The sequence below is a fragment of the Anarrhichthys ocellatus genome, unplaced genomic scaffold (genome assembly GCF_004355925.1).
Source record: "Anarrhichthys ocellatus isolate YVR2014 unplaced genomic scaffold, GSC_Weel_1.0 scaffold60, whole genome shotgun sequence".
Classification (NCBI taxonomy): domain Eukaryota; kingdom Metazoa; phylum Chordata; class Actinopteri; order Perciformes; family Anarhichadidae; genus Anarrhichthys; species Anarrhichthys ocellatus.
Genome location: NW_022280090.1, coordinates 199,581 through 218,529, shown reverse-complemented (window position 1 = coordinate 218,529; position 18,949 = coordinate 199,581). Strand labels below are relative to the sequence as shown.

At 38.9% G+C, this 18,949-nt stretch overlaps 2 protein-coding genes across 2 annotated transcripts in view; both read left to right on the top strand.

The window, feature by feature from the left end:
• Positions 1-8,939, top strand: part of igfn1.1 (immunoglobulin like and fibronectin type III domain containing 1, tandem duplicate 1) — a 17,498-nt gene extending 8,559 nt beyond the window's left edge. Inside the window, exons 14-26 of the mRNA XM_031871715.1 lie at positions 2,074-2,212; positions 3,447-3,571; positions 3,713-3,854; positions 4,051-4,344; positions 4,497-4,793; positions 5,488-5,667; positions 5,794-5,922; positions 6,020-6,328; positions 6,941-7,026; positions 7,135-7,327; positions 7,428-7,724; positions 7,957-8,283; positions 8,411-8,939. Of these exons, the coding sequence (XP_031727575.1) occupies positions 2,074-2,212; positions 3,447-3,571; positions 3,713-3,854; positions 4,051-4,344; positions 4,497-4,793; positions 5,488-5,667; positions 5,794-5,922; positions 6,020-6,328; positions 6,941-7,026; positions 7,135-7,327; positions 7,428-7,724; positions 7,957-8,283; positions 8,411-8,415 (2,523 nt within the window). The 3' untranslated portion in view covers positions 8,416-8,939. The remainder of the gene's footprint in view (positions 1-2,073; positions 2,213-3,446; positions 3,572-3,712; positions 3,855-4,050; positions 4,345-4,496; positions 4,794-5,487; positions 5,668-5,793; positions 5,923-6,019; positions 6,329-6,940; positions 7,027-7,134; positions 7,328-7,427; positions 7,725-7,956; positions 8,284-8,410) is intronic.
• Positions 8,940-11,638: 2,699 nt separating this feature from the next.
• LOC116396827 (immunoglobulin-like and fibronectin type III domain-containing protein 1) lies at positions 11,639-18,684 on the top strand. The gene is given in 24 exon segments (XM_031871714.1): positions 11,639-11,690; positions 11,845-11,936; positions 11,938-11,968; positions 12,065-12,201; positions 12,358-12,457; positions 12,553-12,594; positions 12,677-12,722; positions 12,793-12,976; positions 13,081-13,194; positions 13,316-13,478; positions 13,613-13,885; positions 14,001-14,474; positions 14,564-14,688; positions 14,777-14,918; positions 15,061-15,354; positions 15,457-15,753; positions 15,861-16,040; positions 16,155-16,283; positions 16,372-16,680; positions 16,767-16,852; positions 16,994-17,186; positions 17,450-17,746; positions 18,259-18,585; positions 18,680-18,684. Coding segments are annotated over 24 exon segments (4,092 nt in total).
• Positions 18,685-18,949: the final 265 nt, after the last annotated feature.

Here is an 18,949-nt window from a genome sequence, read left to right as displayed (position 1 = left end):
TGGAGAAGGAGCGGGAGATGGAAAAGGAGCGGGAGATGGAGAAGGAGTGGGAGATGGAGAGGGAGAAGGAGGAGAAGGAGGTGGAAAAGGAGGGAAACGCAAGAAACGTGCAAGAGAAGGTCCACTTGTTCCAGATACAGTGATAGGTAAGAGCTATACTGCAATTTATGTTGAGAGACATAATGACAAACAATTGCTTCTAAAATGTGGCCTTTATTCTCCCAAATGCTACATAAACATCTTTAGAGAGAAACTTCTTTACATTTGGAATCATCATGGTTAATATTACCAATAGTGGTAGCAGGAGCAGGTGTTTGTATTTTGTTGTTGATGATGTTTTTATGTTTTAATATTGTCTCCTCATTTCTCTTATCAACATCTTACAATTCTCTTGATGTTTATTTGTTACTGCTGTTTGTCTTTTCCATTAACTTTCAGATTCATTATAAAAGTCTATTTGTCTATTGATCTTAAATGAATATCTTTAAAAATATATATCTATATATATATCTGATATAGATGCAGAATGAATGTCAGTATGTATATCACATTTATTTTTAGTGAGAGTGAAGTCATCATTAGTTTGACATTGATAGTAAATTATCATATTTAGATGCTTGACATTCTGAATAAAGTTGGTAATTATCATCACTAATAGGAGATAGTAACGATGAGGGAACCACAAATCAACCAGGTGAAAAGTCTGGGAAAAAAGGAAAACGTCTCAGAAAGAAAAATGTGGAGGTTGAAGAAGCAGTTGTTGGTAAGAGATGTCAAATGCTGCATGTTGTAGACAATTGACTGGCTATGAAAGTCATTTGGGAATGAAAATGACTTTGACATCACAAGTGTAGAAAACTTTGATGCACGCTGACACGGCAAAGCTCTGCGCTGTTCCGCTTCGCATCTGAAAACATAATTCAGAAAGATTTTGTCGAGCCTCAGTGACGGAATTTACCTTATTTTATATTTTACTTATTTAGCATAGGGTTCAGAGTTACATTTACTAATTCTTGAAAATCATTCCAGTTCTAAAAACTACAGTTTAGTTTTTATCTGTTCCAGGAAATTGAATTGCTCACACGGTTTTCAATTAATAAAATCATTTGAAAACCCGTGGATTTAACTATTTATTATTAACTACCTGCAAAATTATCTATCAATCAACAAGTTTGACAACGTAATTATGTCTTTATGTTTGTTTGTTTTCATGCCTCTTCTGAGAAACAGACAGTAGCATAACATGCTATGCTAAATTCTGCTTCATCTTCCATCTAACCCTTTAGTTAAGTGAATATAGATGGTCTCTATTTGTGTTTTGTGTGTACATGTTTGTTGACATGTTTGTCTTATTGTTGTTATAAATACCTTGTTTAATTCAGGTTTGTTGTGTTAAAGGGGGGAAATGGAAAAGGTGAATTAACTAAAGGTGTATTCAAGTTGAAATCATAAAAGGTGATTTTGTGGTTTGGTATACTTGAGAAACAGAAATACTAACTGTTACACAATCAGTTTACAATACCGTTGTTGAATACTACCAAAATTAAAATTCATTACCAGCACTTTCTCCACTGATATTACTCACTCCTTTGTGATACCACGTCTACATGTAACAAGATGACACATTTTCCCCTGGGGATGAATAAAGTATATACTGTATATATATCTATCTATCTATAGCCCTCTGAGGCTAATCTGTAATTTGTGATTTTGGGCTGTACAAAAATAAATTGAATTGAATTGAACAAGTTATACTTTAGTCACAAGACTACAGTCCGAACTGCAAAAGAAAAACAATCAAAGAGACCCTTAGGTTAATTAAGTAAATTTACAAATACACCATTATGGAATCGATCTTCAATATATCACCTTTTCCACCACCTTCTTTTTCTGCATTGAAGTTCATGTTTTTTTAGTTCTGTCGTTGCTGTTGATCTTGCTTTCGCACTCCATGTTGACATTTGAATTGTTACTGTTTTCATTAATGTTATTTGAAAGGCATATCCAACAGCATATGAGAAACATTGGATTGATGGTAATTATGATGATATCCCCTGAAACTGAAAATAACAGCGAAAAACAGAGAAGCGAGCGGTGCCAGTGGTGATAATGGCACTGGGCCAGCGGCAGGCTGTGATGAATCTGCTGAAAATGGTGAGGGTGCAGACGGCGGCGAGCCAGCAGCAGCTGGCAAGCGTTCAGGCCGCGCACGGCAAGGCCCATTGATCGTGGAGACAGTTAGTGGTAAGATTACTGGCGCTGCATTAACTGCTGCATGGGAAGCACTATCACTGAATGAAGTCGTTTTTATGAGCGGATGACTTTTTCAGAAGTTTGAGGCTTAACACTAAACGTGTGTGGCCACTGAGCAGAATGCTACATGTGATCTCTAAATGGTTAAATGGCCTTTTAGAATGATCAGCAAGAGTGGATTTGACCTTCATAGTGCTTTTAAGAAAAGTTGATGCACTAATGGTTCTGTCAATAGCACACCATATAACAGTTCAATGAATCAAAACATACTTAATTCTTATGTTTTGTAGACTAGCAGTGGTTATATAATTATATTTCTGTGACTTACAGGTTGGATATCAGCGGGCGATATTTATACTTCCACCTCCGTCTCTTATGTATTATTTTGCAGACCGTGAGTCTGTGAGTATGTGTGTGTGAGTGTAATGCTTAACTGCTACTGTGCTCTGTGTTAACAATCTTGCTTGCCTTTTGAAATGATACCTCAATGGTGCATTGAGGTGAATTATTTACATGAGCAAATGCAGAACTGATCCTGTTCTTGACGTAAACACACTCTTACATCATTTGAAGATGGAAGACGAAGCGAGCCGACTTTGGAGGATGACAATGTGCTAAAACCCACTTCTGCACAATGAAGACCAAATTCAGATCAACCAGACAAAAATGATCATTTCTTCCACTGACAAAGGAAATGTCAGGCTTGAGTGGGATTCTTTTTTTATTTTAAGGGCGTGTATTTCTTTCAAGTGTAACTAAATGAACAGAGGCAAATGAGAGTCTCGCTGATGACATTCTTATGAGCTACAACTCTGCAAACTGTTTCAAGTTGAAGAAAAGCCACTCCCAAACAAGACAATCAAGCTACACACTAACCAAGAAGACATCTTCATCAAATTTCAAATAAACACCAAATACGCTTCTCTTACATCCCTTACAAACCTGGATGATGTCGTCTGTTCAAGTATGATATTTCTGACGTGTCTGCATTTTAACATGTGTTTTATGATGAAATGCCATTATAAAAATACATGATATCAACAAAAATGCATAAAGAAAAAAGTTTGTTTACTGTGAGGTAAGTGTTTAAACATCCATACATGGATGCATTACAAAAACGTGACACCACTTGAATGCAGATGTGAGCTGTTGGCCGTGTGCATTTGATAACTTAGTGGTTGATGAATCCTCAGATCCAGGAGTTCACTTTCATGCTGGGCTTTCTGACTGCAAAGCCATTGTTGGAGAAGCAGCAGAGCTGGAGTGTAAAGTGAGCAGGGAAGACTGTGTGGGACTCTGGTACAAAGATGGACAAGAGGTAAGCCCAGGGTCTAAATGGCTTGGATGTTTTTGCAGGAACATAGCCAAATAGGATTGTCGTGTATTCATATTATGTGAGAGCTTCAAAAGGGACTCGATTCATATTTGATGTTACAGAAATGTGTTTGTTTTGCTCTAGATCAAATCATCTGAGGGTATAACCATTTCAAAGGACGGAACTTTCCACAAGCTCAAAATTCACAAAGTCACAGAGGAATTCGCTGGAAAATATAAATTTGAAGCAGATGGACGGAAGACAGAGTCCTTGATTGTTGTTGAAGGTAGGAATAATTGCCTTACAGAAATGACTCATTTGCATAAAGAGGTTGCATCACTCATTAAAGAGCACACACAGGTTGTGAATAGAAAATAGATTTTTACTGCAGATTACTTTGAAGTGGATCTTAATAAGTACATAACTGGAAAGCACAAGACTTCTTAAAATGTCTCTCTTTATTGTTTTACCAATCGCTGTAGATCCACCCAGATTTCCTGCTAAGGACCTGGAAGCATTCAAAAAACCTGTAACAGTGAAAAAAGGACACAAAGCTACATTCAAAGTACCTTACATTGGACAGGAACCTATAAAAATTCTGTGGTACCTTGAGGGCGAAGAGCTTTCGGAGGAAGCAACTATCAAGTTCGATCACTCGGAGGGCTGCAGCCGTCTGCTTCTAACCAAGCTTCAGCGCAAGGACAGTGGTGAAGTCAAGATCAAAATCAAAAATGAGTTTGGCACTGTTGAGGCCTTCAGCCAGCTTATTGTACTGGGTATGTATACAAACATTATTTGACAGTATTTTGTATGCACTTATAGAGTAAGTGGCCGACAAAATACCTGCCTTACTGAATTATTTTGTTACACTTTAGGTAACATGTTCAGCACAGATTAATATTCTATATGCTACTTTCTTTTCTGGCAGATAAACCCACTCCTCCAATGGGACCTCTGGAGATTGTGGAAGCCTCTTCCTCTGCAATTGATTTCAAGTGGAGGCCCCCAAAAGACAGCGGTGGCTGCAAGATAGGCAACTACATCCTTGAGCGTCAACAAGTTGGCCGCAACACCTGGAAGAAAGTGGGGCCAATTGGTCCAGAGTCCAAATACAGGGACTCTGATGTAGACCACGGCAGGAGGTACTGCTATCGCATCAGAGTGGAGACTGAAATGGGCACCAGTGAGCTGATGGAAACAGAAGACATTCAGGCCGGAACAAAAGGTAAACTCAGACCAATGTCTGAAGTTGCAATGCAAACAATTGACAGATTCACTTTCCGTTGCAAAAAAACATACTAATAAATCTCTTGAATAGAGTTCAACTTTGGTGAACCAACAAATTTGCATTGTTGACTAATAGCAAATAATCTTGATAATCTGATAATCCAAAATGGAGCTATTGTAGCTTTTTAGTTGTTTTGCATCATCCAGTTTAGAGTACACACTGCTCCTGAAAAGAGGCATGCTTTTCAGACAGTTATGGGTCAGTAGTTGATGCTATGCACATATACATCTCTTTAATTAACTATGTAAATGTGTTGTCCTGTTAGCAACGCTTCAATCATTTTTAATTAACTAAAAGAATGTAGTATCCTGAGAACAAAATCCTTGCGGATAAAAGGCTGCAGTACAGATGAAATAGAAAGAAGCTCAGAGGGCTTTTGTGACTGCATATAGCGCTAGCACGTTCACTGCTTGCTAGCATGTTAGGTGTTATCTGACCAGCAAGAGTAGTTCACCAACTAGTCTGGTGAGTAGACCCTTCATCATCAAGCCACTACCATCCCCCAATTCACGAAATCACCCTGAATTTCACTCGGACACTTTTCAGGTGTGACTGGGTCTTGGCTAACCACAAATACTTTTACATTTTTGACGAAGAAATGAAAACAGATCCCAATCTTTTGTGTGTACAGCATACCCTGGACCTCCATCAGCACCAAAGGTTGTAACTGCCTTCAGGAACTGCATCAACCTCTCTTGGTCTCCTCCATCTGACACTGGAGGAACCAATATTCTGGGATACAACCTTGAGAAACGCAAGAAGGGCAGCAACATGTGGGGTCCAGTCAATCCACATGATGACATGATCAAAGGTTAATGATTATGCATACATTATTTCTCTTTGATCATGTTTTGACAATCTGTTTCAACACAAAAGTGAACGTCTTATGATTTATTGCTGCGATTCCTATATTGCATAATGTGTTTTTCCTATACAGGTAAGGAATTTGGAGTTAAAGATGTGGTCGAGGGCATGGAGTACGAATTCCGAGTGTCAGCAATCAACAACTCTGGAGCGGGTGAATTCAGTTCACAATCTGAGTTTGTGTTTGCCAGAGATCCGAAAAGTAGGTGGACATTAAGAACTGTTATCACACTCATTATTTCATCAACACTTCATATAGCTTACGAATTGCATCCCTGAATGTGATTCATGTGTTACAGAGCCTCCTGGTAAAGTCATAGACTTCAAAGTGACAGATTCCACCTACACAACCCTGTCCCTGTCTTGGACCGTACCCAAGGACATTGAGGGGGTTGAGGATGAAGCCAAGGGCTATTTTGTGGAGATCAGGCCTGCAGAGAGCACAGACTGGGACCGCTGCAATTCAAACGCAGTAACTATGACTTCCTATACAGTGAAAGGCTTGAAGTCAATGGGCATGTACTGGGTGAGAGTCATAGCTACTAATGATGGAGGACTGGGAAAGTCACAGGAACTGGATAATTACATCCTCGCTACGCCACCGCCAGGTAAGAAAATCACTTCAGGGTTACTTCTGTCAAACTGTAATATATTATAAATATTGTGATTACGGGGAAACCACTTCATAGTTAAAGAACCAGTAGTTGTACAACCAGTAAGTTTAACTTACTGATGAAAAAAATCTGAATTTTTAAACTGATCTAAATCAACTATGTAGATGAGGGGAGCACAAATAAAAGCAAGGTTTATTGTGAAAATCCAGACCTAAATTAACCTAAAGACATTAATAGATGCTCTACAAACCCAACTAACAGTTAACTTGATCAGGATCATTAATTACTGGTTTGAACAATTAAGATAAATACAATGATGAACTAGGTTTTATGTTGACTTTAATCTATGAATTGGTTGGTGTCAATTTGGTTGGATTATGGTGGTGGGGCTATGTTTGGATCAGTACAAATCCTAATCCTTGTCAAATTAATAACACAAATGATTGTAGCAGTAGACCTGCTGCATATTGTACTATAACAAAAAAATTATAGTTTTGCAGCAAAGTAGTCTGATTTTTCTGGTTTGCACATTATCTTTAAAAAGCCATTGTAAACAGCTAAAACAATGACAATGAATGACCAACTTTCATCCTGCTGTTCACCCAGTGAGACCACGATTCACAGATGCCAAAATCAAGAGTTTCATGGTGGTGAGAGCAGGGAATTCTGCACGATTCACCATTAACTTTGAGGTAATTTAGGTAGAACTTTAGATGGCATACAGTATATCTATGACAATGAATATATATAGAGATCTAATTTCATCTTCTGACAAAATCATATTTCCATATTCTTTGTAGGCATCTCCTTGGCCTGAGGTCACCTGGCTGAAAGATGGATCACCAGTGCCTAAAAAGGTGACCATTAGCAATGCAGAGGAAACATCCCAGCTGCTAATTCCTTCCGCTGAGCGCTCAGATACTGGAATCTATACCATCATTGTCAAGAACATTATCGCCCAAGAATCATTTAGCATTGAAATAAGAGTCACAGGTGAGTTTGGCAAAATACTTTACCTTCTTACTGTATAAATAATTTCCTCCTATTCCATATACTGTAGATACAAATATAAATGTTTGTATCTGAACTCCAGATGAGCCGAAGCCACCAGGTCCTGTAGAGACTGACGAAAACGTGCCCGGCACAGTGACCATTTCATGGACCTCGTCACCAGATGAGAAACGTGATGACAGGCTGCACTACATGGTGACTAAGCGTGATTCAAGTAAAGGCACTTGGCAAACCATTGCAGATCACATCTTCAACAATAAATTCACAGTCTGCAACATAGTGCCGGGCAGAGAATACCAGTTCAGAGTCTTTGCAAAGAATGACATGGGCGCCTCCAAATACTCCGCATCACCGAAGTGGCTGATTTCTAGCAAAAAAGGTATGTAAATACTGGATTACCCAGTTTGTCAAGAAATAGACAAATATCTGTATTTGAAGAAACATGTATCACCAAGACACAGAATTAAGGAGATGTATCATTGCCATCACATTAGCACAGAAACAGAGTGAGAGTGGTTTGCTGTAATATCATGAAGAACTCCAGTATATATATAGGTCAATGTTCTTCTGTTCGATGATTACTGTTCTAATGCAAATGTTCTCTTTTCCAGAAAAGTTCACTGTGAACGTGCCAGAAACAAAGCCATGTAATCTACAGTGTCCTCCCAAGTTCCTTGTCCCACTGAAAAGGCACACTGCTCCTCAAGGGTATGAATGCTACATGAGCTGTGCCGTAAAAGGGGATCCAACACCTCATGTGACTTGGCTCCGCAACAATATCAGTCTGAATACCAACACTAACTACTTCATATCCAACACCTGTGGAGTCTGCTCAATGCTCATATTGACGGTTGGATCTAAAGACACCGGGGAGTACAAGATTGTTGCAGAAAACTCCATGGGGCGGGCAGAGTGCTCCACTAACCTGACAGTCAGAGGTAAATCTTTACCAGAGTGGAAGTGTATTTTAAAGATGCTTTCACCGTGTCTGCATGGGTTGGCATGTTATACAGTGATGATCTTTGAAATCTAAAACTAATAGCTGCCTTTGTCTTTTTTTTACAGAATAAATGAACGCACTGAAGATGGAAGAATTGCTCTAAAATGCTTAAAATGCTTAAAATGTGTTTGTAATTCACATGTTGTCAAATGTAGAATGAATGATTATGTATTTTGCCGTGATACTTTTCTTATAGGTTGCTAACTACTGGACTAATCCCTAAACAGGCCGGCATTTATTCAAAGTTAAACTCGCAATAGCGTCTTAGAGATGCAAATGTTGCTGAAATAAAAGCCACAAACTTGGTTTGTTTGTTTTGGGCAATCTCAATAAAATGGAAGCTTTAAATACTAGTGTGCAACGCAGCATATTTTAACGCGGGTAGTATGCATGTTGAATACCAAAAACAGTGTCCTGTACTGAAAATACAGGACACATGTGTGTTATTGATTTTAGTAGTTCTATTTTAAGATGTCTTTCTCACCCTAATGGAACTATCTGCTTGTGTCTTTCAATTATATTTAAATGTAGAGGTTGTTTGTTTGCAATTACTGTTCCTCTAAACTGAAATGACAATAAATTACTGAAATAACAAATGTATATGATAATGACTGTGATGATTTTTTATGCATGTAAAACAAATTTGTGGGTTTAGTGTAAATAAATGTCATACTGCTATTGTGAGGTGGGGTTTTTAATCTGACCTACATGTCAATTTGAAAAACAGTTAACTCCTAACAAACATTTTTGCTGTTTTTTTTACAAAAAACCCGCATATATCCATATATGATGATAGACTAGAGCATATAGTCAGACCTTTACAGAGCAAGTTGGGTATCAAACTTCATACCACTTGTTCAACTCCATAAATGTTTATGTGAATAATTTATGCCCAGTCTTCTTGAATTACCACTCTGAGCATGTTTTTTGTGAGGTCAGACACAAGTCCAAGTTTAGAATCAGGGTCAACAGTTGCACCCTGGGCTAAAACATGTCTGACGAGAGCAGGATGACACTTCTCAGTTTCAAAGTGAAGTTCTAGTTACAATGTTAAAATACATGCAACTACATAAAGATCCTTTCTGTTGGGTTTCAGTCGAGCAAGACTCGAAAAATAATAGTGACTCAATAGTATTAAATTTAGGTTTTCAATTGTTGTGTTTGCTCTTTGACTGGTACGTGCAGAGCTTACAGTGTCAATAAGAAAATACGAACATTCGTGCAAATTGTCCATTTTTTGGGATAGACTTTCAGCATTAAAAGTGATGGTTCAGTTAATTGACACCTACCTCTTGTTAAATGTTGGGATGAAGATCAGTAACCTACATGTTCAATTAAGCTAATGGAGAGACAGCTCAGCCCATGGCACTTCTATGTCACATTCGACGAGACTTCCCTTTTGAATAGAAGTCACCTTGCAGCTGGAATTCCAGTTTTGAGGGAGGGATTAGGAGCTTCACTCCTGTATTTGATCTGGTGCCCCTTTTTCAAGATCCTATAGGACTTTAGGGTTAAAGTGCATGTCAGTAAACCTATCCCCAGGAGCCACAGTGAAAAAAAGAAAAGCAGTGGGTTAGGTTGTGTGTCTCTGAAAGACTTTATTGCCTCTCAAAAGGAAGAGCCCTTACTCAAGAATCAGCTGGAACCTGGCCTGCAACTAACATCAGGGAACAGCAGTGCACTTGAAAAAAAAATAGTAAGTACATTTTCCAAATACTGGGGAAATTCCCTACATGGTTGAATATTTCCTCAAAATCTTTATTCTGTGAGCCAATTTATGTATATACGTGTATGTTGGCTAACCTGACACTAGTTTGCATATTGATGTGTATTAACCTTTGGTATGAATAGTAATGAGATCTTACTAGTTAGCCTAAGTCAGAATTATTATTGAATGCTGACAGCAGTTTAGTATCTCTGAAGTTTGATATGATAAGAACCAATGTGATGAGCTTTAATAATGCTGTTTATGATACTTGTTTTTTAGGCAAGAATAATTGATTGATGAGAAATAATAAAATACAGGAAAATGTTGAAAAAAGATCCGGATCAGATTATTGATTGTTTCAAAAGGTCAGCGGTAACCGATCGTCAAACTATAGAAACATAAAAACATATTTGTCTATTCAAATTAAAATTGGTCCTACACTTTCCTCCTGCAACAAACAAAGGTTTACAGTACGTTGCTTAGTTTTAATGTGATATTTTACTTTTTATTTATTCACAAACAATTGACAAAGAAAAAGTTTATGCTCACCTCTGCTATTAAATGCAGCTCTGAGATTAAGGACATAGACCTGACAAGTTTTTCAAGAATCAGTCCACACCCTTTGTCTGATATACTTAAGCATTGATTTATACTTAAGTAATTATTCATACTTAAATATAAATCAATTAAATCAAATTAGGAACTACTAATGAGTATACTGGTGTAAACATAGATCTGCTTTCTATACTTTCTGAAATACTTCTAATAGTATTTGATTAGTGGTGACTGAAGCTTAGCTTCTACAATCTAATTATGAATTGATTAAAAGGAAACGTGATCATCAAAATGACCATCTCATAGTTTCAGAACAACTTTGATTCATGTAAACAAATTTAGAATATTTTGAACCAACCAAATGTTAACCTTTAACTATGGTGATAATTCAGGGCTAAAAAGAAAGCAAAGCCTAAATGCAATGACGGTTATGACTAATAAATGGCATTTGCAGCAGGGCACACACGTGTGCCACCTCCTGAGTAATGACACAGTACTGTAGATGTTTTATGAGGTATGTGACCTACTGCCTGCCAAATTAGTCAAGTCACCTACAGGAATCTACAAAGGGTTGATCTCAGGAATTCTGTCACATATAGAACAGATAGAGTTACAAACGCATGTAACCCTGACACCACTTGCGACATACGTCTTACTCTCATAGTTTAAGACTGACGTCAGACAATGCAGCACGTGTTATTGGTGGTAGAAATAAATTGTGTCCAATTACATCTTAACGATCTCTCGAAGGATAAACTTTACTTAAACGTGCATCGACATAGTGTTGTAAAAGCGGGCGCACTGCCTTAAGCCACTAGTTAAAACAATGATGTGATAACCATTACAGATTCAGACCATCTGGTAGAGATTAACTGCATGTCAGACAGAAAGAAACCATCAATGTGAAAACCAAGTGTACCAACGGTATGTAAGCAAACCTAACAGCGTTGCCTTATGAAATATTAAGCATTTTAAAAGTGCATTGTAATGTTTTTTTTGCAGTAACAGAGAAGCTGTTGTCAAGATCAAGATGTTTAAAATACGTAGACCAAAGGAGGACGAGCCAACTGCTCCAGGGCAGGGTAAGTAACGAGAAGAAACACAAATTACAAATTGCAAATTACTGACAAACAATAGAATACGTGATGAAAACAACATAGCCTTTTCTGAGAAATATGAAAGCTGTTACATTTTCAGGTATTTGTAAATAATGCAATTTATCTCATTGATTGACAGTGAAAATTAAGAAGAGGTCAAAGGTGGCTGGAGTTATGATCACGCAGTATGTGGAAGAACTACCTGAAGGCATGACCACCCCAGATTTCACTCCGGAAACCTATTGCTCTAACTATTCAAGAAGGTAAGGTACAATTCCACCTCTAATCACATGTCCAAACGTATTCCTTTTTGATTTATTATATTAATAAAATATTTTAATTTGGTGCCATTTCTGTAGGAAAATTGGCTATCTTCAGAGCAGTCGTTACTGGCAACCCAACACCAACTGTTACCTGGGTGAGAAATGATGGGGAAATGGATGAAGAACGGAACATAACCGTCTTTGATGAGACTGCTGGTGAATACCAACTACAGGTGAGATCACTGTCCATGTGTCATGAGGAATAGTTATTCAAATAACTTAAAATCTAAAAGGAGACTGGCGAATCAATACATACATTGGAATGATCATTTTAAGCCGTCTTGCACTATTTGTTGCAAAAATACTGATAATCATGTATTGATTGATAGATGCCTGATGTAGCGGCGGATCAAGCCGACACCTACAAGTGTTTTGCCATAATTGAATATGGAAAAGCGGTTGTAACTGCGGCGCTTAATATTATTGAGGGTCAGTTACTCACTTCTATTCCATTATACATTGTTTTAAAATAAGTTAAGATAAATAACCTCTGTCTCACTTCACTGAATTATTTTTCATTTTAGTTGGTTTCAAGAAGAGCAAAGCCATGCAACAATCGAGAACAGGTACACAGCCAACATTTAATCTATAATAATGCAATGTCAGTCATTAAGAAAAATTGTTAACATGCTGTTGGTTTTGTCGTAGCAGTCAGAGAGACACCTGAGGACTTCAAAAAGGCCTTAAAAAATAAGTAAGTAGAACATTTACATTGTATGATTATTACCATATAGTGTTTACTAATATTTTTTGGGGGTTTGTAGGGTTGACATGGAGGCAAAAGAAGACAAAAAAACTGAAATTGATGAAAAGTTTTGGGAACTGTTGATGAGTGCAGACAAGAAAGATTACGAGACCATCTATGCTCAGTATGGCGTCACTGATTACCGTGGGATGCTTAACAAACTAAGTGAGAGGAAGATTGAGAGGGAGCAAGAGCAATCAAAGGTATGTTTCTGCTTTATCTAAGTGCCATCTATAATTATATAAATAACTACTGTAGTACAAGTACAAACTCTAAAACATATTTTTCTTAATTCCAATTAATACAGGTTGTTGAAAGGCTATGCAACCTAAAGCCCATTTAATTGAAGGCTGATGGTGGTGCAGAGTTTGAACTTGAAATGTCACTAAAAGACCCTAAAAGCAAAATCTTCTTATTCAAGGTGAGATGACTCATTTTAAATATTAACTTTTTTTCCCCAATGGTGAATTAATTAAACAAAGGGACTGAAAGTCTTAAATTACAAACTGCTCAAACATTTATGACTGCTTATGTTTAAACAGGATGGAATTATGATTCCCTTTGACGTGGACACAGACATAAAACATGGACTGAAGCAGGTGGGAAAGAAGTTTGTGTTTAGCATCAATGGTGTTGATCCAGACGATGCAGGGTTATACCAAGTGGAGGTTGATGGAGTTAAGATCTTCTCAACTGACTTCAAACGTAAGAAAATTCACCAAATTATTTATCTACACACTACTCACAGAAGTCGAAAAAAGCTGTGATTACATGATTGTCCTGAGACAGGAAATTTGAAATACCATGTTATGGTTATAATACTTGTGTTCTCTGTCTAGTTCCCCCTGTGGAGTTCTTGGTCAAGATTCAAGATGTGAAAGCAGAGGAAAGAGAGGACGCTGTGTTTGACTGTGTCCTCTCACAGCCCCTGAAAAAGCTCAAATGGATGGGAAAGAGTAACCCACTAGAGCAAGGGGAGAAATATGACATCACTGTGTCAGAGGACATGTTGATTCACTCCTAGGTGGTGAAGGACTGCCTGGTATTGGACAAAGGAATTTATGCGGCTGTGACTGGACAGGCATCCTGCAATGCCTGGCTTATAGTGGAAGGTATTGTTTACATATTTTAAACTGCATCTTGTCAGACTGTTCAACATAAGTTTATCTAATACTGAAAATGTATGAAGCCTTAAAAATTGTCCTTGTTCTGTCTGTTATGTATTAGCTGACAATGATCCAAAAACAAAAGGAAAGAAGAAAGCTCGCAAAACTACCAGAGCAGGTGGTGGTGGAGAGGAACTTTTGAAGATTGCTGAGGAGCAACAGGCTAAGAATCAGATAGAGAGAGAGAAGTTGATCGCAAAGGCAAGGGTTGAGGCTGCAGCTGCGGAAGCAGAGGCTAAAGCTAAAGCGGAAGCTAAAGCGGAAGCTAAAGCGGAAGCTAAAGCGGAAGCGGCGAAGGCAGCCAAGCCAAAAGCAAAGGCAGCGACAAAGACAAAGAAAAAGATGGACAAAAAGGCAGCAGTGGAAGATGGCGCAGAAAAAACAGAAGAAGAAGAGGATGAGGAAGAAGAGGATGAGAAAGAAGATGTAGAGGGAGAGGCTCCTGCTGAAGTTGCTTATACTGAAGAAGAGGAGCCGGCTCAAGAGAAAAGAAAGAGAGTGAGAGAAGGCCCACTCGTCCCTGATACAGTCATTGGTATGCATTAAAACATAGTAATTAAATTCCAAGTACTGCTTCATTCATATATTCCTGTTCCTGGTTAACAATATTGCATTTCCATTAAGACCCAGGAGTATACTTCACGGGCGGACTGTCAGATGTAACCGCAATCATTGGCACTGATGCAGAACTGGTCTGCAGGCTGAGCAGTGAGGACTGTGATGGAGTCTGGTACAAAGATGGGAACGAGGTGAGGAGGAGTTGAGAGAGGAGTAGCTTTCGTCTTTCACTTTCATGAGATTTAAGAGTGTTTACATGTGTGTGTTCATGCATTTCAGATAACGGCTACAGAAGATATCCGTATTGTTAAAGACGGGACTTATCGCAAACTAATTATCAAGAACTGTAAAGAAGATGATGCTGGAAAGTACCGCTGTGAAGCTGATGGCCGTAAAACAGAAGCTGCGCTAAGTGTTGAAGGTATTGTAATCATAATCAATTTGAGGCACTTCAACTAAAGCCGACCAAAAAGGCAGCCACTGGGAAAATGTTGAAAACAATATTCTTTTCAGCTCAGCAATTAAAGTTTTCAGCTTAATAATATGTGTGTTGTTTCTGCTAGATCCTCCAAGAATTAACCCTGATGACCTCACCGAGTTCAGAAAACCTGTCACAGTCAAAGTCAGGAAAGATGGAGCCTTCAAGATGTCCTTTGTGGGCCGGGAACCCATGAAGATCCAGTGGTATAGCGAGGGCGAAGAGCTCTTTGAGGACACCCATATCACAATAGAGAAGTCTTCCTCACACAGTCGCCTGGTGCTTACTAGGTGCCAACGCAAAATAACAGGAGAAATTAAGATTAGGATTACAAATGAATGTGGAACAATTGAGGCCATAACCCAGCTTGTTGTTTTAGGTAAGGTTTGTTGAACACTGCATGTTGAGAACTGCATGTTTTCAGTTGTACGAAGATTATAACGGAAGTGGAAATGAGTGTGTTTATTTCGCCGCCTTACAGAGAGACCAACACCACCCCTGGGCCCGGTTGATATTATTGAAAGCTCGTCAACTTGCATTGAATTTAAATGGAGGACTCCCAAAGACAACGGAGGTTCCCCTATCACAGACTACATCCTGGAGCGCCAGCAACTTGGCCGAAACAGCTGGAAGAAATTAGGCAAGATTGGCCCAGAGCCTAAATACAGGGATGCTGATGTAGATCATGGTAGAAAGTACTGCTACCACATCAGGGTGGAAACGGATGAAGGCATCAGTGAAATGATGGAGACAGATGACATTCAGGCAAGGACAAAGGGTGAGTCTTTACAAGCACGACGACTTGTATTGACGGTGTACAAATACAAAGGGCTTTGTGTGAGTCTGTGAAAAGTGACAATGTTTTTCTTCTATTTCATCACTCAGCATACCCTGGATCTCCTTCTCAACCAAAAGTTGAAAGTGCTTTCAAAGACTGTATCAATCTTGTTTGGTCTGCACCCGCTAATACTGGAGGAACCAACCTTTTGGGATACAATGTCGAGAAACGCAAGAATGGCAGTAATCTGTGGGGCCATGTCAACCCTCCCAATGAGCCCATCAAAGGTACAGTGTTGCATCTTGAATACAGTCATAGCATTGTCATTTGGAAATGTGCAAAAGTCTAGAATTACATTCTAAATTGTACAGTCTTAACTATACTTTTTGACATGCCAACAGAGAAAAAGTACGCAGTGAAAGATGTTGTTGAAGGCTTCGAGTATGAGTTCCATGTATCAGCTATCAACATTTCTGGTGCTGGAGAGCCAAGTTCGCCTTCTGAACTTGTGTTTGCCAGAGATCCAAAGAGTGAGTAATAAGCCGATAAAAGCTACAATATTATTATCTCAACACTTGATCGTTTAAAATCTCAATGCTTAAATGTTTGTGCTTCCAGAGCCCCCAGGTAAAGTTATTGATCTGAAGGTGACAGTCTCCACATACTCAACATTATCGCTGGGCTGGACCAAACCCACGGAGGAGGAAGGGGTCCAGGATGAGGCCAAAGGATATTTTGTGGAGCTCAGACCAGCAGAAAACCTAGAATGGGGTCGCTGTAACTCCAATCCTATCATTATGAGCTCCTTTACTATTATCGGCCTGAAGTCCATGGCCATGTACTGGGTAAGAGTTCTAGCCACCAATGATGGTAGAGACGGGGAGCCCCAAGAGTTCAACAACTACATCATTGCAATGCCTCCTCCAGGTGAGCAGGTGGAAATTGTGAACTGTCTGCAGTCAAAATTTGATACATTTCACCTTCATTTAATTACCTTTTCCACACTGTTACAGTGAGACCACAATTCACTGACAAAAAGATGAATACCTTTATGGTGATGAAAGCTGGGAACTCCGCTCGAGTCAACTTAAACTTCCAGGTTCAGTATAACTCACAAAACCTTCGGAGCATAAAAACACCACATCCTTTTGTTCAAAGTGTCAGATTAGACACTTCTCTGCTGCTCGACAAAAAAAAGTATGAACCCACATCTTAGCCCTGTATCTCCTGTTGTCGGCAGGCGTCTCCAATACCAGCTATCAAATGGCTCAAGGACGGTAATCCTGTCGGCAAGCATGTGACAGTCAGCAACACAGACACATCATCGCAGATGATGATCCCTGCAGCAGAGCGCCATGACACTAGGATCTACACAATCATTGTCAAGAACCTTGTTGGTCAGGAGACCTCCAGTGTTGAGATAAGAGTCACAGGTAAGAGTGAAAAAGGAACATTTTTAACTAATCCGTAACAAATAAAAGTTGAGGACCAATAGTTAATGGATTTGCAGTGAGATATGCATTCGCTTTTTAAGACTATTTCAAAGTTCATGTAGTTTTTGAAAGGAAGCAAAAAGAGTTCTCATATATTCAGAATTAATGGGTGGGGAAAGTTTAGAGATTAAAGCAAAGTTGAGAGAGTAAAAACACCAACACTAATGGCAAGATATTACAAACCTTTTCCTACCCGTTTCTAGACGAGCCCAAGCCTCCAGGCCCCGTGGAGCTGGAGGAGACTGTGCTGGGAACGGTGACGGTGTCCTGGACTCCCTCTCCAGATGAGAAGAAAGACGACAGGCTGCACTACATAGTCACAAAGCGAGACTCTGTGAAGCGTTCTTGGCAAACTGTGGCAGACCATCTCTTCAATAACAAGATCACTGTCATCAACATCATGCCGGGGAGGCAGTATAAGTTCCGGGTCTATACCAGGAATGACATGGGGCTCTCCAAACCTTCTGAGTCCACAATTTGGGAAGTGAAAAGAATTAAAGGCAAGTTTAACAAAAGTGATACAAAATTGTGTATAAAGCAGAAACAAGTAGTTCGGTATTCAATTAGTTGATTAAATGGCAACCATTTTGATAAAACAAGACAAGTAAAGATGTCATAAAGGCTCTCAAAACTTGTGACGGGAATTCCTCGCAATTTCATTGACCAAACAGATTAATCGACAATGAAAATAATTGTTGGTTGCAACCTCACTGCAGTTTAAAATACATCAACCCAGGTCTAAATAAATGTAGATGAGGATAGAGCTGCAGACAATGAGTCGACCGGTCAAGTAGTTGAGTCCAAAACAACAATCAATTTATCATTTCAGATACATTTATTTAAGTCTAAATGCAAATGCATTTATATCGCTACATATTCTGCCAGAGACACTGAGGGGAGTTAAATGAATCAATTAACTTGGGACTAAAGAGACTAAGACGATGGAAAATGTATCAATAGTTATGGATTACTCTGTATTAACTTTCATTTCCTTTCTCTTCCATCCTTCCAGAAACATTTACTTTGAACCTTCCTGCCACTAAAAACTGCAGCTTTGAGACGCCTCCCTCATTCTCTGTTCCGCCAAAAATGCACAAGAGTCCAGAGAGCTATGAGTGCTACATGAGTTGCGCTGTGACAGGAAACCCCAAACCCCATGTTACCTGGTACAGAAATAGCATCAGTCTCAACACCAACACTAACTACTACATCACAAACACATGTGGCGTCTGCTCCATGGTGATACTTAAAGTTGGCCCGAAGGACACCGGGGATTACGCAGTCATTGTAGAAAACCCTCTGGGCAGAGTGGACTGTTCAACTAAACTTGTTGTGGAAGGTAAAAACACATGCATATGTATTTGTTACATCTTAAATTCTACTCCTCTGGCTACATGTTTGAATAATTCTCTCTTCTCTCCATCCTTCTTCAGATTAGGATGATGCAGTGGGCCTGAACTCCTGAAGATGCCATGTTCCATTTAAGATGAATGGAACATTTGCCAATTTTTGAAACCTGCTTTTTGTGAATTACGGTATTACTGGGTTTCAATAAACTGTCCAGAAGAAATTAAGGATGAAAGAGAGAAAGAAAGAGCTATTGGTGTTTAAAAGAAAAACAAATGGACTGGATAAAACTCGATTTTGTTGTATTTGAGTGTAGATTTTACAAAATGCATCGGCTGGATGCAAAGAGCACTTTG